This window comes from Pyxicephalus adspersus, chromosome 3 (assembly GCF_032062135.1).
Source record: "Pyxicephalus adspersus chromosome 3, UCB_Pads_2.0, whole genome shotgun sequence".
NCBI lineage: Eukaryota > Metazoa > Chordata > Amphibia > Anura > Pyxicephalidae > Pyxicephalus > Pyxicephalus adspersus.
In genome coordinates this window covers 30,939,368-30,954,319 of record NC_092860.1, presented here as the reverse complement: position 1 = coordinate 30,954,319, position 14,952 = coordinate 30,939,368, and the positions used below count along the sequence as shown (strand labels likewise).

At 34.5% G+C, this 14,952-nt stretch overlaps 1 protein-coding gene across 8 annotated transcripts in view; it reads right to left on the bottom strand.

Moving 5' to 3' along the window:
* The window catches only part of PRUNE2 (prune homolog 2 with BCH domain), a 125,272-nt gene that overhangs the window by 98,153 nt on the left and 12,167 nt on the right, over positions 1–14,952 (bottom strand). For all 8 annotated transcript variants that reach the window (XR_011919760.1, XR_011919761.1, XM_072404118.1 and 5 more), the window contains exon 2: positions 9,875–9,979. Coding sequence is in view for 6 of the 8 variants with exons in the window: in XM_072404118.1 (XP_072260219.1) it covers positions 9,875–9,979 (105 nt within the window). In the remaining 2 variants the exon portion in view is untranslated. The remainder of the gene's footprint in view (positions 1–9,874; positions 9,980–14,952) is intronic.

Here is a 14,952-nt window from a genome sequence, read left to right as displayed (position 1 = left end):
AAGGTTGTATACCAAGCAAAATTTTTTGTGTCCAAACAGGACTTATACCAAGTTGGACTTATTCCAAAGCGGACATATACTGAGGTACCACTGTATCACTATTTTCAGATGCAATATAACTAGTTTTCATGTATACCTTATGTTTTCAATAAAACCAGCAGTCCCTGGCAACTCGGCAACATTTTTTTTCGCCCACTTTAGGAGGATTTCTGAGCATACATGTTTGGGCTTTTCAAAAGGTATTTGTCAAATAGCTAAACAATGCAGAAACCATACAAGCATGACAATTACTTAAAATGTCCTTTATAAGGGAGCAGTTATTCTTGAATGTACATAGGAAATGTCAGGTGGCTCAGGTCATCACAGTACATTTACAATCACAGTGCAGCTCTGAGTTAAAATGATCAAGGTTTTCTTGGTAAAGAAAGAGAAAATTGCAGGCACAAAAGGAGTGGGATAATTCACTAAGACAAACAGTGTCAAAATCTGTGTGTAAGCTGCATGTGACACCAGGCATGCCCTTCATTATGGCGTCCTGCTGCAGTATGTAAAAAATTAAACATTTTCTTCTTCTATAAAAATAAATAAATAAAACATTACCTGCCACTCTTTATAACCAAGCAATCAAGACAGGAATCTTCCCTTTATATTGTTGCATGAAGCACTAGCAATGATGACTGGAAAAACATCATCTTCTTTAAAAAATGGTGGTTTTAACTCAATTCAAAGATACTTAAAATCAAAAAAGGTAAACTCTATCTATAGTATAATGTCACTGTAGTGAAGCAATAGACAACATACATGGATTATCATGTTCAACCACCAGCCCTGGGTAGTAGCATAATCTACAATTTTTTATTTTTTTTCAGATGAATAGGATAAATTGTAATATTAAAACTTAGTATCTAGATCTATTTCTATCAAATAAATACTTTCTTGCATTGTGTGATCTCCTCAAGTTATAAGATAGTTTAGGGATAATAGGATAATTAACATATTGTCTACAGTAATTACAGGAGATTTCATGAAAAAACTCAATATGAAAGTATTATCATGTATGCTTCGAAGTGAATCAAAGAAAATTAAATTATAATATTAACAAAAAGTGGTATAAAAGCTGCACTATAAAAGCTACACTGCATTACAAGTTAATATTAATACAAAGACCCTGCAAGGCAAATATTTAACAAAAGAGTTTACACAGTAGAGATGCATATTGTACAGATGTTGTGGCACAATGTGGAGGTATTGTATAACAGGGTGTATCAAAGAAGAACTGTTTGCAGTTCTGAACAAAAAAAGGTTGATTTACTAAAGAAGTTTAGTCTGTTCACTTAGCAAATTTATTGATACATTTTTCCATATCTGTAAAAGAAGGGGTATGCTTTTGCATAAAAGAGTGGTTAAGAAAAACTAGGTAACCCATGTTACAAATAGTTGATTAATGGCTGAGAAACCACTCATTAAGGACTGTCACCTAGTTATGAGAAGATAAACTAATTCCTTGTTGTCTTAGTTGGCATACCAAAAAGAAGCCCTGGATGTACTCTATATACTCAAGTATAAACCATTTTTTTACACTCATGGCACTAGATTGTGCTGTGTCCTCATGTATGATATAAGGAGTATGAAAACTTCTTACCATCTGAGACATAGTGAGTAGCACCTTACAATTGGACACAGTGCTGTTACACAGACTTTTAAATAAATGTTTTGAAAATATCATACCATGGATGTATTTATTCTCAATAATTGGCAATATTGTGGACAACACCAAGGTTGAGACTTTCTATACTGGCCCATTCTCTCTCAATCTGGGACAGGTATCAGGGTAAAGGTCCTTTATGTTCTCACCATAAGTTCCACTTGGATCTCTATGGGGATCTCTATATTACCCCGATTTCACATCCACACTACATTGTGCACAATTTCATTGGTGGATAAAGAAAGTTTTTTTCAATTTTTAATAAATAAGGCATATCTTCATAAATTGATTTTTTTCTGCTGCTTTTATTAGATCCAAGCTCAAATGTAGGTTAGCATAATACCACTACCTACTAAATCTACTACCTTTGAACTGACTTGCAGGTCAGTTAAGGAGACCAAAATCCTATTTGCATTTGGCCTGGGTGGTGGAGTTCTAACAGAGCTTTGTCTTAGACTTCTCCAAAATCTCATTCAACGTGGCCCCAATAGAAGATACAGAAATTATAAGACTCTACAAGACAGTCCAAGTGAGCAGGTTCTGGATGAGAATTTACAACTTTATTTCCATTAATATGATCAATATTCCAAAGTCACCTTAACACACCCTGTTAATAAAATTGACACTCCAACATCTAAATATTTTCTAAGACTACTTCAGTACATAATTTTAGCACACATAACTTTAGTTGAGTTCTGGAAGACAGATACTTTGGCCCATGTTTAAACTCAACTTCTCCATAAGACATGGGAACCATGGATACAAAACCTGGGGTAAAATGGAGCTATTCCTAAAGTGGAGGTCTGATTTCTTTTGTTCTTTTCTCCACATTTGTGGAGCACTGTCTTCATCTTCCTCTTTCCACATCACAATGTTTTGTCTTGCAGATCAGCACTTTTATCTTTGTCTGATTCACACTCTTATTCTTTTGTTACAAATATCCAAATTATTATTTATATTCATTGTAGTATATCTTTTGGTATGTAAGATGTTATTTTTTAATGTTTTTTTTCTTCACCTTTAATAAAAGTTACTAAAATATAAAAAATTGTAACAGGTAATAAATAACAGAAGGAAAAACTTGAATCATGATCCTCTGTTGTTTAGTAAAGGAGACATGGAAATCCTCCACCTTCCTCAATAGGCTAAAATGATTCCAATAACCCTTTTACCAACTCAATACTTACAGGGATCATTCAATAAAAAATTGATTCTATCCCTTTCAAAACCAAAGAAACCATTGCTTGTACTAGAACAGTGGCAGCCGTATAGAGAAAAGCTTGGTAAAGGAAGACTTCATATACCTACCTTTCTGTCAGCCCATGTCTTATAAAAGCACTCTGTACTTGCTGCTGCAAGTACTTCTCGCTTGGGTCGATTTTTTAATTTCCTACCATCAAGCAATGTAGTTCCTCCCACTGGTTCCTAAGTCTATACAGAACATGAAAGATGGTAAGAATCAGAATGAGCAACAGTGAAAGTCAAAGAGTGGCTTTGGAAGAAATGGGATGCCAATAAATAATGTAGTCTTTTAACAGGATTTTCTTCATACACCTGCCCCCTTGGTGGTAGGTTTACGTTACCGTTTAATCCTCCAATATTCTACCTTTCCTTGGTTCCTTCTTTTTCCCCTATCAACATGCTAAAGATATATTTAAATACCTTTTCATCACTTGAAGAGACAGACAGAACGCCATATTTAGTTTCCAACAAAAATTACAGCAACCTATCTCATGAAGACCATTCTAGATAATGCTTATATGTAAAAGGGAGCCCCCATGGTTAAAATAACTTAAATCCAATTAATTAAAAGGATGTGTAATAAGGGACAGTAATGTTAGGTAGGCTCTGTTTGATTTACTGCAGCTTCAAAAGGAATAATTTCAGTACAGCAAAGGCGTACAACTTATGTATTATTCCCTAAAACAACTGTAAAATTCAATAGATCTGATAGCATTAATAGAATTCACACCTAAAACAATATTATTAAGGGGCTGCCTTACTAAAATGTAATGGGTGTTAAAATAGGCTGTATGATGATAAGATGTGTGGGGAAATAAATAGAATTCCTTTAAAGATTGTAAAAGAAGTCATGTAAAGGTGAAGATCTGTTATGTTTTACCCTATGTAGCTTCCCTAACTTCATATTTTTCCCACACTTGTGAAATTACACCTCAACAGGTATCCTAACTGCCCTAATGTAAAAAAAACAGTTGCTTTGCTTGCCTTTTAATTTCACTGCTTTGGATCATCATGACACATCTTCATTTGTTATATTTTGCAATACAGATTTGTTTGTAAAAGCAATCTTTGGCTAAAACTAAAATGATTGAAGGTAAGAATATAATGGTTTGATAAAAAGTAGTTGTTTCTTTAGCCAAGGCAAAGCAAGATGAGAAGGTCCTACAATACACGACAAATACAAATCCATTGATTACTATTACTTGTGATTTTGCATTATATATATACACAAAGCATATGTCTTCTGTCTTCAGTAGTAACTAGCATTCATCTAAATACAATTGCCCATTATATTATGTGGACAATTTTGTTGTTCTAATGGAGAAAGCTGGCTTGGTTTCACCTTTTAAACTGTGATTAAGAAAACTGTAATATTGCTGTGTCATTACAAGTGCTTATCTGGCAGACAATCAAATGGATTCTGAAAAGCAATAAAACAATACTTGGAAAGTTCTTCAATATATTCAGCAAAATGTGCCTTTCAGATCACTGTTCTTATTTATCACAAAGGATTTATGAATGATATCTTTATAAAAATAGGTTTAGGTTTTTTATAAACTTAATTTTTCAGGGAAAAATAAGCAAACATTATCTATCTGCCCAAATATTATAGACAAAAGTGCTGTGGATAGGGTCTTCAAAGGGTAAAAATAACAACAATATAACCAAAAAGTTGATCAGTTGTTCTGTCGCTCCTATTGTTAGAAAATACTTACTTCTTAGGAAATACATACATGAATACACAGGGTTTTTGGACAAACACAGAAAGGTTCTTTTAATACAGCTTAAAGGGCAGCATTGGAAATAAGCAAATACTTTAAATGACATGATTAAAAGCTCTACATGGTGTTATAAATACACAGTATTTATATAGCGCCAACATATTACACAGCGCTGTACATTAAATAGGGATGTAAGGTGTGCCTTATATTTCAACTAAACCCTAAAATGACACTTAAAATCACTTGATTTGCAGTAATGGTAAAGGGAATCCTCAGTAATGTCTGCAATTAAATTAGGTAATGACTCAGTATAAACCTAGAAATTCAATTTGGTATTAACAAATTTTCATTGAAATTGCATACAGAAATGTGATATACCTGCTTATATTATCTATTTGCATTAAAGTCGAGTTAATCTGCCAAAAATCTCAGAGAGTGCCCTGTTTCTTAAAAATGACATACCTTTTCTCAAAACATCTCACCCATCTAATCTATATTCTATTAGCAGCTAGAATTTCGATAGCTAAGCACTGGAGGTCAACCAATGTCATTCTTGATTTTGTTTAACACAAATCAAACTATTATTATTACCAATAAACTAACATTTAAGATTATTAATACTTCAGAATATATACTACAGAAAATTATTTTTTTCTTAGTTTTTCCCTTTTTTGGTCTTGATTTTTCACTTTAGTCTTTGCCTTTTCTATTTTGTGCTATTCTTTTTTTTTATTCTTTATTCTTTGGTTTTCTTTACACTGCCTGAACTATGATTGTTTATGTAGTTATGTATGTTTTTTTTGTTCATCTGAAAGTATAATATTTATACTATTTTACATGGGTATGTTCTGTAGTCTGTATGGCATTCAGTTGTTCCTTTCTTGCTTCTTTATTTTTGTTACAAATATTCCATTTCCAAGAAAAAATTATAAATAAGCTTGATGTGGGTTTTGAAATTGTTTAATACAAATATTAAAATACTTGCATTAAGGTCTATGGCTGTCAATTTTTGAGGTAATAGAAAAACTCCTACACCAATAGCCCTTTCATGAAAATTGCTAAGGGGCTCGGAGGTACTTTTGCCTGTTTTTTTCATAATTAAAAAGTTGAAAATGTGTTTATTAGTATTTCAATACTTTGAACATTAGGTTTTTGCCCTTAGTTATTTTGTACTATACTTTAAAATGTGATTTTTGTTCACACTCTGTGGACACTTGCAGCTTATATTATAACTACAAAACTCAATAAAATAACATGCTTGGGGAGTGCCTTAGGCTTGGAAAGCTGTACACGTTTTTTTTTTAAAAACAGTGTGGGGTATTTTCAAATATTCTATTCCCTTCTCCAAGCATGGAATCTAATTGGCCAGAAAAGGTAGCGGCCAGGTCTGTGAACACCCCTCCCCCCCCCCCCCCACACACACCTTCCTTTTCCAAACCAGGGACCATGCCTTTCTTCAACAGAGAGGGATTTATTGGGCCACATCTTCCCCACAACCTGTACCCCAGATGGTAGTAAAGGGTTTGCTGGTGGGATTTTTTGGAATGCAATCGGAAAGCTCCTTCAAGGAGGTACTTCAGATAAATGCATTGCCCGTCCCTTTTACAATAAAGGACCTGCCTGATAACACATTTTAGTATTAGAGTTTTTTCCACTTTAGGCACTACAAATGTTTCTGGTGGAAAAACTTAGCAAAATGCAACTTTGTAAAAAGCATGATTTCTAAAAAATGCTATTGGCATGTTGATGTGGAAGGAACACAGGAAGGCAAAATACAATCAGAATAAAAATTTGAACTTCAGCTTTAACATGACACATGTCTTCTCATTTTTTCGGATTTTTTTTCATTTTTAAAGGCATTTAAATCTGAACTGCATACAAATACAAGCATATTTGAATTATCACGTACAGATGCATACAAATATAGTAATTATTATATATAAATTGGAATGATTTATATACATGCAAGCTACTTTTCCTTTTAATTTTCCTGTTTTTCAGTGCTAAGCAGTGGTTGTGCTTACTGCTCTGCTTGTAATATAGATGTAAGAGTTAACTGACTCACTAAAGGAATCGGATGTTCCTTGGATAAACTCTGTTACCTTTACTTTAGTTATATTCTTTGCTTCTAGAAAAGCATCCAGCTTTCTCCTAAAGCAATCTATAGTATAGTATAGATCATATCCGCCCCTCAACGTCTCTTCTCAAGGGAGAATAGATTCAGTTCACCTAATCTCTCCTCATAGCTGAGCTCCTCCATTCCTTTTATTAGGTTAGTTGCCCTTCTCTGCACTCTCTCCAATTCCACATTGTCCTTTTTGTAAACTGGTGCCCAAAACTGGACTGCATATTCCAGATGTGGTCTGACCAATGCTTTGTACAGGGACAGGATTATGTCTCCATCTCTGCTGTCTATTCCTCTTTTATTACAAGAATATACTTTGCTGGCTTTAGATATTTCAGCATTGCTGTTATTAAGTCCATGATCTCCCAGAACCCCCAGATCCTTTTCTATTTCTGACTCCCCAAAATGTATCCCCCCTAGACAGTATGAAGCATGCATTTTGTTAGCGCCCAAGTGCATAATTTTACATTCATCAATACTAAAAGTCATTTGCAGGAAAATATCAATCTTTTTTGTTTAGGTTGTCCATGTATTCATCTTTTAGCAACAAGATAACTTTAAAAAGTAATGCTAGGAACAAATCATATACATTGATTATAACTAAGCATTTGTTCTGAGTTTCTCAAGAGGTAAAGAGTTATATTCAAATCCACAATCCATATAGGATAGATAACACTTTCCTTTTTATGAATATTTAGGATTTATTATCTGAATTAGTCAAATATTTTCACCATTTACTCACTTAATTTTGTATCTACAATACTGGAAAAAAAACAATAATAATATAATAAAATATAGTTAATATTATAATATAATAAGTTACATTTTTTATGATGTACCATTTAAGTCATGTTGAGAGTTTCTTAATTTACACTTATGGTAGAACTATGGTCAAACTTTTAAAAATACATATGGTATGTAGGCTGCTCATACCAGTATACTACTGTGTTCTCTCCTAATTACCCCCATGGTATATTGTTACCAGCAGAACCATTGAATGGGTACTTTCTTTAATAGAAAGGCTAAACTCTATCTTCTACAGTAAAATCACTGCAGCACAGTCACCCTTTCTGCTGCTGTAGCTGCTGGCACAATTATTAGTCTTTAATAGCCTTGCCTATAACCTAGGATTTAGATTGCTTATTCAGAAAAAATATGGTGCTTTAGCAAATTAAATGTTATCCAGTCCAAGTTTACATCTACTATTACATCTACTATTAAACAAAACATATTTTGACAAAGAAGATGTTTTCCTTGGTTCTTAAAAATATAAAGGTTATATTAAACTTCAAAATGATTATGTTAAAACCCTTTGTTTTTCATTTTAGATTTACCTTGATGGCTACAAAGCGCATTGACATGTCCACTTTCAGACTTTCAGAAATTTGTTTTATGGTTTTTTGCAACTCCACTTTATCTAGTTGAGGCTTTTATTTCATTTAATGTAACAATGATTGGTAGTCAAATAAAGTATTCAATGCATTTTAAGATCCACATATCTAATAACAGTAAGCACTATTCAACTGAACTTGTCTTTGCAATATTTAAGACATTTTGTAGCTTGTCCAGATTGTTCATTATCTAATTTAGATCTCAGATTCCATTTTGTGCCAATTACAGTGTATGCTACTGCCACCCCCCTTTACAAAAAAGTGAAATAATACGTGGTGCTTTCTTTTACACAAATTATTTACCATACACCCCATGCATATAAATAAAATATAAAAGCTTTTTCAAGCTTCACCATCTCTGATATCCCCAATTTTAGGACACCCACTGTTATCCCTAAGCTTTAGCGATTCTCTTGTTTTTGTTGGAAATTATAGCATAAATATGCCATGCCCTACATTTTGCAACCAGTGGGTTGGATTCCTGACTCACAACTACAAGATGCCCACTCTCATGTCTCAGACCATGGTAGGCTCTTCAGTTATGACATTTTTTGCACTCCTTACTCCATCCACAACAAATCTTTAAACCTCTTTCCCCTTCAGAACAGATATCCGCCTCTGAGGGCCCATTACAGGGATTCCTGCCCTATGCATATCAGTTTTTATTGTCACAGCAATCCTCTTCCTTTACTTCCTTTACTATATGTCACCAGCTGGGAAAAGAACCCTAAGATATCTTTCATGGTTCAACAACAAGAGCAGCTTTTTCACTATGACCATAAAGCTTCTGTTAATAACCACTATTTTGAATCAAATTACAAATTACTCACTTGATGGCACAGAACACCAACCATTTTAGCTAAGATGCATCCTCATACAAGCTCTCTTTGTTGGCGCTGGGGAAAGGAGACAAGAACCCTACTGCATATATTTTTGAGTTGCCCATTGTTGAAGACTTTTTAGACAAGATTTAACATTATCATTAAAAATCTTACAGGGATCTCCATTCACAAAAGACTTGTGCTGGCCCTTCTGCATGCTTAACCTATGTCCAGGAATAATTATCGTGCCTCCTTATTGCACCACTTGCTGAACAATGCATTGTGCATTCTGGCTTCATGAAAACAGCAATGGTGAACAATATCATGACCATGGAAGCCAAGACTTGGTAGCTTCTGGCCCTCAGCTCAAGACAAAGTTTGTTTAATTGGAATCAGTTTTGTCGGTCTTCAGACTACTCAGCATTGTTGCAATTCTAAATCTTGGTATGACCCAATCCCCTAGTTCCCTCCCAGGTTTCACTAAATTGTGCTGTAACCTAGGAAGGAAACTTTTATTTCTCTCTTTTCTATTTTTTTTCTTTTCTTCTTTCTAAATCTAGCACTTCTCTCTCCTTCTTTCCATTTTTTCTTCTTGATATATTTTCTCTAAAAACTGTCAGACTTCCAAGTTGCCTTATTCTGTTATTATTGAAGATATCTCCTTTGATGTGTCTATTCTTATTCTCATATCTGATCATTTTTGTTTATAGGACACCTCCACACCTTTGTTCATATTACCCCATGTAATCTTTTTATGACTCTATGAGTGTAGTGTTTAGGACTTTTGTATATCCATTGCTAACATTTGTCGATATGGCTTCTTTTAAAAATAATATTTAAAAAAATAAAAATGAAAAAGCTTTGCTTACCTTATCCAAGTAGTATGCATATGCTAATGTGGAAATAATGGAATCCAAATCACAGCATTTATTTCCAATGACAGTGTGGACTTTCTCCAAATGTTTACCCTGGTCCTGAGAACATATAAAATTTACATTACCAGTCATAAACAATACAACTGGAAAGTTAGCAAGTCACATTTAAAAAAGCTTCAAACCACAAAGTGATACGGTACACATTTTAATACAGCTGTACAGTAATACTGCTTCTGGAAAAAGAATATTACATTTTTCTATGTTCTGTAATCTCTTTTGGAACATATCAAATGTCAGTTTTGCTGTTCTATAACAGTAATTTTAGTCCAGATTGGCTTTCCCCTTTAATTTCTGTTTGCTGCAGGAAAACATGTCAATAAAGTACTTTCTTCTTTTGAAGGGCTAGTTTATAAAAATTAAAGTATGAATAGGAAAGGACAAACAAAATGCAATTATAACATGTATCAAAGCCATAAAAATCCATAACAAATAGTTCCTGTATATGTCCTTTATTGTTTGGCAAGATGAATTGACATGTAAATTTGCTCTTTTTACCTTCTTTACTATTACCTTGATCTTGGTAAATTAACAGGTTTAAATCATCATTACATTATGTGATAAAAAGCAGTAAAAGTTGAAATGAAATCCTTTCGTCAATATTAACATCAAGAAGAACATTAGAATATCACAGTCTCATTGACTTCCACACTAAAAAGGACTTATGCAAACACAATTTGTTTATTCTGTCTTTTAAATCAACATAATGGACATTTGGATGCAGTTTGAGTTCATCATTCACAAAAGCAAAACTAATATGATTTTCTTAATTTAATTTACATTTTTTCCAAGGACCTTCTAGCCTCTCTGTTGAAATACCTCTACTGCTTACAGAACTCTATAGCTCCAGGTTTTAACAATAAAGCAAATACATTAGAGAGTATATCCTTTAATTTAGACAGTCTCACTGCTTAAGAGGGAGAATAATACTGATGGTAAATGAAAACTGTTTGCAGATTATTCTGTTCCCATAAACAGCCTAATATAGCAGGCTAAGGAGGTGCAATTAGTCTGAGTAGTCAGATGCCAGATTTCTAAAGTTGTGTTAGCAAAAGCTGAAATGTGATGTGTCTGTGATGTAAGTTTTTTGTTGTTCATTCACGGTTCTCCATTTACCTTACCTAGAGGATCCCTAGGAGGCTCCCTACAGTTCATCTATCATGGTCTCACCTTGCCCATAGTGTGTTCTGTGACATGTCTGACGCTCTGATATCTCCACACAGAGGCCTACCTCTTGTGGCTACTTGAAACAAAAAGCCAGACAGTTAATAGGGTTACCAGTTCATCATTCTTTGTGGAGTGCACTGGGGAAGACCAGGTGACACGTAAATTCCGCACCCCAGGTAATCAGGCATTACCTGCCAGTAGGAGGAACATATCATCTCCATACAGTCTCCAATTTACAATACAATTTTTCAAGTTACCTCAAGAACATAGGCACAAAGTCAGCTCAGCAAAACAAAACTCCTATTTAGCAGAAATTTATGATTAGGTTAAACAAATCCTGAGTTGCCATTTGCTGATTTTCTTATGCTAGTTGGCTCCTCATTTTGCTAACCCTCTGGTGTGTATACTTATTACAAAAAATTAGTTTTTGAATTTTTTTGATGGACATACAGTTACCACCGATAAAAAATGTACAAGTTCTTTATTTACAAACTTTAAAAAATAAAAAAATATAAAAACAATATTCCACTAATTACATTTAACAATTGCTATATGTATACTAATCAAGTGAAGACACACATAAAGAGAAGAAACCACCTAGATTGTAAGCTCTTCGGGGCAGGGTCCTCTCCTTCTCCTGTGTCCCTGTATCTGTCATTTGCAACCCCCTATTTAATGTACAGTGCTGCGTAATATGTTGGCGCTATATAAATAATATTATGATAATAAAAGTTTAAAAGAAACACTCCCACAACTCTGTATGATCTGTATACACAGCTGAGTTACATGAAAGTGAAAGCTTAATGAACCTTGATCATCTCTTGGGTCCTTGAAAACACAAATCCTTATACAAGAAACCTGTGATTAGTCTCCAAAGTTTCTTGAACTCCACTCACTGTGCTATTGTACATATTGTACTCATTGTACACATTGCCGATCTTAAAACCAGTCTCTGTGGTTCTTCCTTGACTCAAATCTAACTAATTTCTAGAAATACACGAAAAGAAGGTATCCAAATGCCATTCTTAGTAAATTCATGGCCATATGATGCTTAAGTCCCAAGTCTTTTCTTTTGTTTGCAGTAGTTGGAAACAACGGATGTACACATCATTGTCTGCAGAAAGTGATCACTTCCTATTGTCTGTCCAGCGGCAATGTCCTGTCAGGATCCAGAAGATAAATCTTAGCAGTGAGTTCAGTCAGAGAGAATCAGGGAACATTTGGATTACCAGTCCCCCAACATCTCCAGCAAAGGGCCTGGAGAAACCTAGAATGTTTGCATAGAAGGATCTCTTTAAACCCTAGGCATATATTTTACTGGCAAATCTGCTACTTTGCAACTCTACAAATTGCTGCATAGCATTTTCTTTTCCTTTTTCACTATAGTGACATTTATCAGTTCTCTACCAAACAACCTAAAAGTGTGTTAATAATTTCCTCTCACTGATTCAATTATAATTGTGAAGAAGCTAGTGCCACCTAAAAACAAACGCATATTCAGCATTCTACAGACCAGATGCTTGAAAGCGTTATTCTGCGGGGAACCAATTAAAGTGAAGAAATCTTGGGACACCAACATATGGAAGACGACAGAACAACTTGTCTTGTAGTGCTATCTCAGTATATCGGTTAGGGAACTATTAGATTTGTCTACAAACTTTATTTACAAGGGTATATGAATTATTGAGCGGATAGTTTACTCATATCTGTTTTTTCATGTAATTGTGCTGTTTCCCAAAACAGATCACAACTTTATATTGTGTTATAGGATGAAACGAAAATTTAACTAGGGAGTACCACACTAAAAAAAAATTCATAAAAATACTGAAAAAATCATATATAGTTGTGGCTTAAAAAAGACTGGTAGAAAAGAAGAGATAGAAAATGTTTTTTCATGTTACTGAATGTGAAATATATGGGCCATTATATGCTTCCAATAACAACAGATGATATCTATAATATTGCCTACACTTGTTGAATGTTTAAGCCAGCATACACACCCAGGGCTAAATATTTTATCACCCCTAGGCTAACTACCTTAAACCTCCAACAACACACAATTTCCAAAATATTGAGAAATAGGGCCTGATTTATTAAAGCTCTCCAAGGCTTGAGAGGATACACTATCAACAGTGAACCTGGGTGATCCAGCAAACCTGGAATGGATCTGGTCCAGGATTAAAAACATCTCCTAACAAATAGCAAATGACATTTAAGAAATCCATTCCAGGTCCCAGCTTCACTGATGAAAGTGTATCCTCTCCAGCCTTGGAGAGCTTTAATAAATCAGGTTTTCTTTACAATGCGTAACATGCTGGTTTTTGTTTCCCATACCTACCCCTTTCCTTCCTGACTGGATATTGTATTATGTTTTTAAAAATGTTTTTTCAAAAATAAATAATGTTATAAAAAAAATACTCCCTATCTTAGTATTTACTTTAACGTCTCATGTTGCCTTATAGACTACCTCTGTGCAGGTAATACACTGAAGCTAGAAGCAGCCTCTGCATTCCCTTTTATCTCTGATCTGATACAAGCAGACCTTGTTGCAGCAGACAAAGGGTTCAGAGTAGCTGAAGGCAGACCACAGTACTTGGTAAGCAGGTTACTGATTTGGGAGTTGCAAATGTACAAAAGTTTGGGGATGAAAGAAAGGACATGGGTGCCGGCCCCAGCCCTCTAGACACCTTCTACTATGCCAAAATGTCAGTACAACCATTAACACCTTACAGGAGGAAAAAAGAAAGATGCCAGTACTAGACACATCGTGGGGCCCCACTATAGAGCTGAGGAGGGTATAGAGTAGCATTGTGAGCCAATAAGGAATTATTTCTGCTACCACAGACATCATTAAAGTTGGTAATATTCCAAAACAGATCATTCTGTATTGCATAGATTCTTACTATTAACAAGCATGCAGTTTCTTTCAGAGACAGGTTTGATTTCATAGTTATATAAAGTATACATGAATAATAGTAATTAGGAGGATTACAGAAATTGCAAACCCCTCGTATGGTTTTCCATGTGGCACATGATGTACCACATCATAACTTATTAAAATTGTTTCCATTGTCCCACACTGTAAAGACAAATATATGACATCTGCTCATCATGTACTGAAAAAATAAAATTTACCGTTTCTTTGCGCAGTTTGTTTCAAATGGTTACAAAAATAGGATTTCTAACAATGTATAGTGTTATAGTGTTGATAAATCCAATGAAAAGAAAGAGATCAAAGCAGATGAAGAGAAGATAGCACTAAATAAATTATTTAACAACACTGTAAACTGCTGCTTCAGAACAAGACTATTGACCATTGGTTGGTGCCTGCAAGAGGGAAAAAACAATTTTGTGGTCTAGCACGGCTACTGGAATCAATACTGGAGTGTTCTGTAAAATATACAATCGATAGGAAAGAAGCTTACAACCATCTTTTCCTTTGTAACAAAAACACAATCTATTTAGCTAAAAGCTAACTCTACAGTGAACTTAAAAACAATACTACTGATCTCCAGTTTACTTTTCCAGCCATCCAATATACATCTGCTCAAGTGGCCCCTGGATTTCAAGAGTGTAGTTACAGATATCAAAATCAAACAGCCCAAATGAATTAGAAACAGAAAACCTTTTTGAAGAAGGAAAGTAACATTTCAGAAACAATATTCAATTTGTTATGAAATTAGCGTTAACTTTGAATTATGTAGGTAGTGGGTTTGCTTATGGGGAGTAGGAAGAAGGCCAAATTAAAGCACTTCTGATGGTGCTGGGCACCTAGGATTGGTAACAGGCGGTAAGTGCTGGGCCCCTAGGATTGGTAACAGGCGGTAAGTGCTGGGCCCCTAGGATTG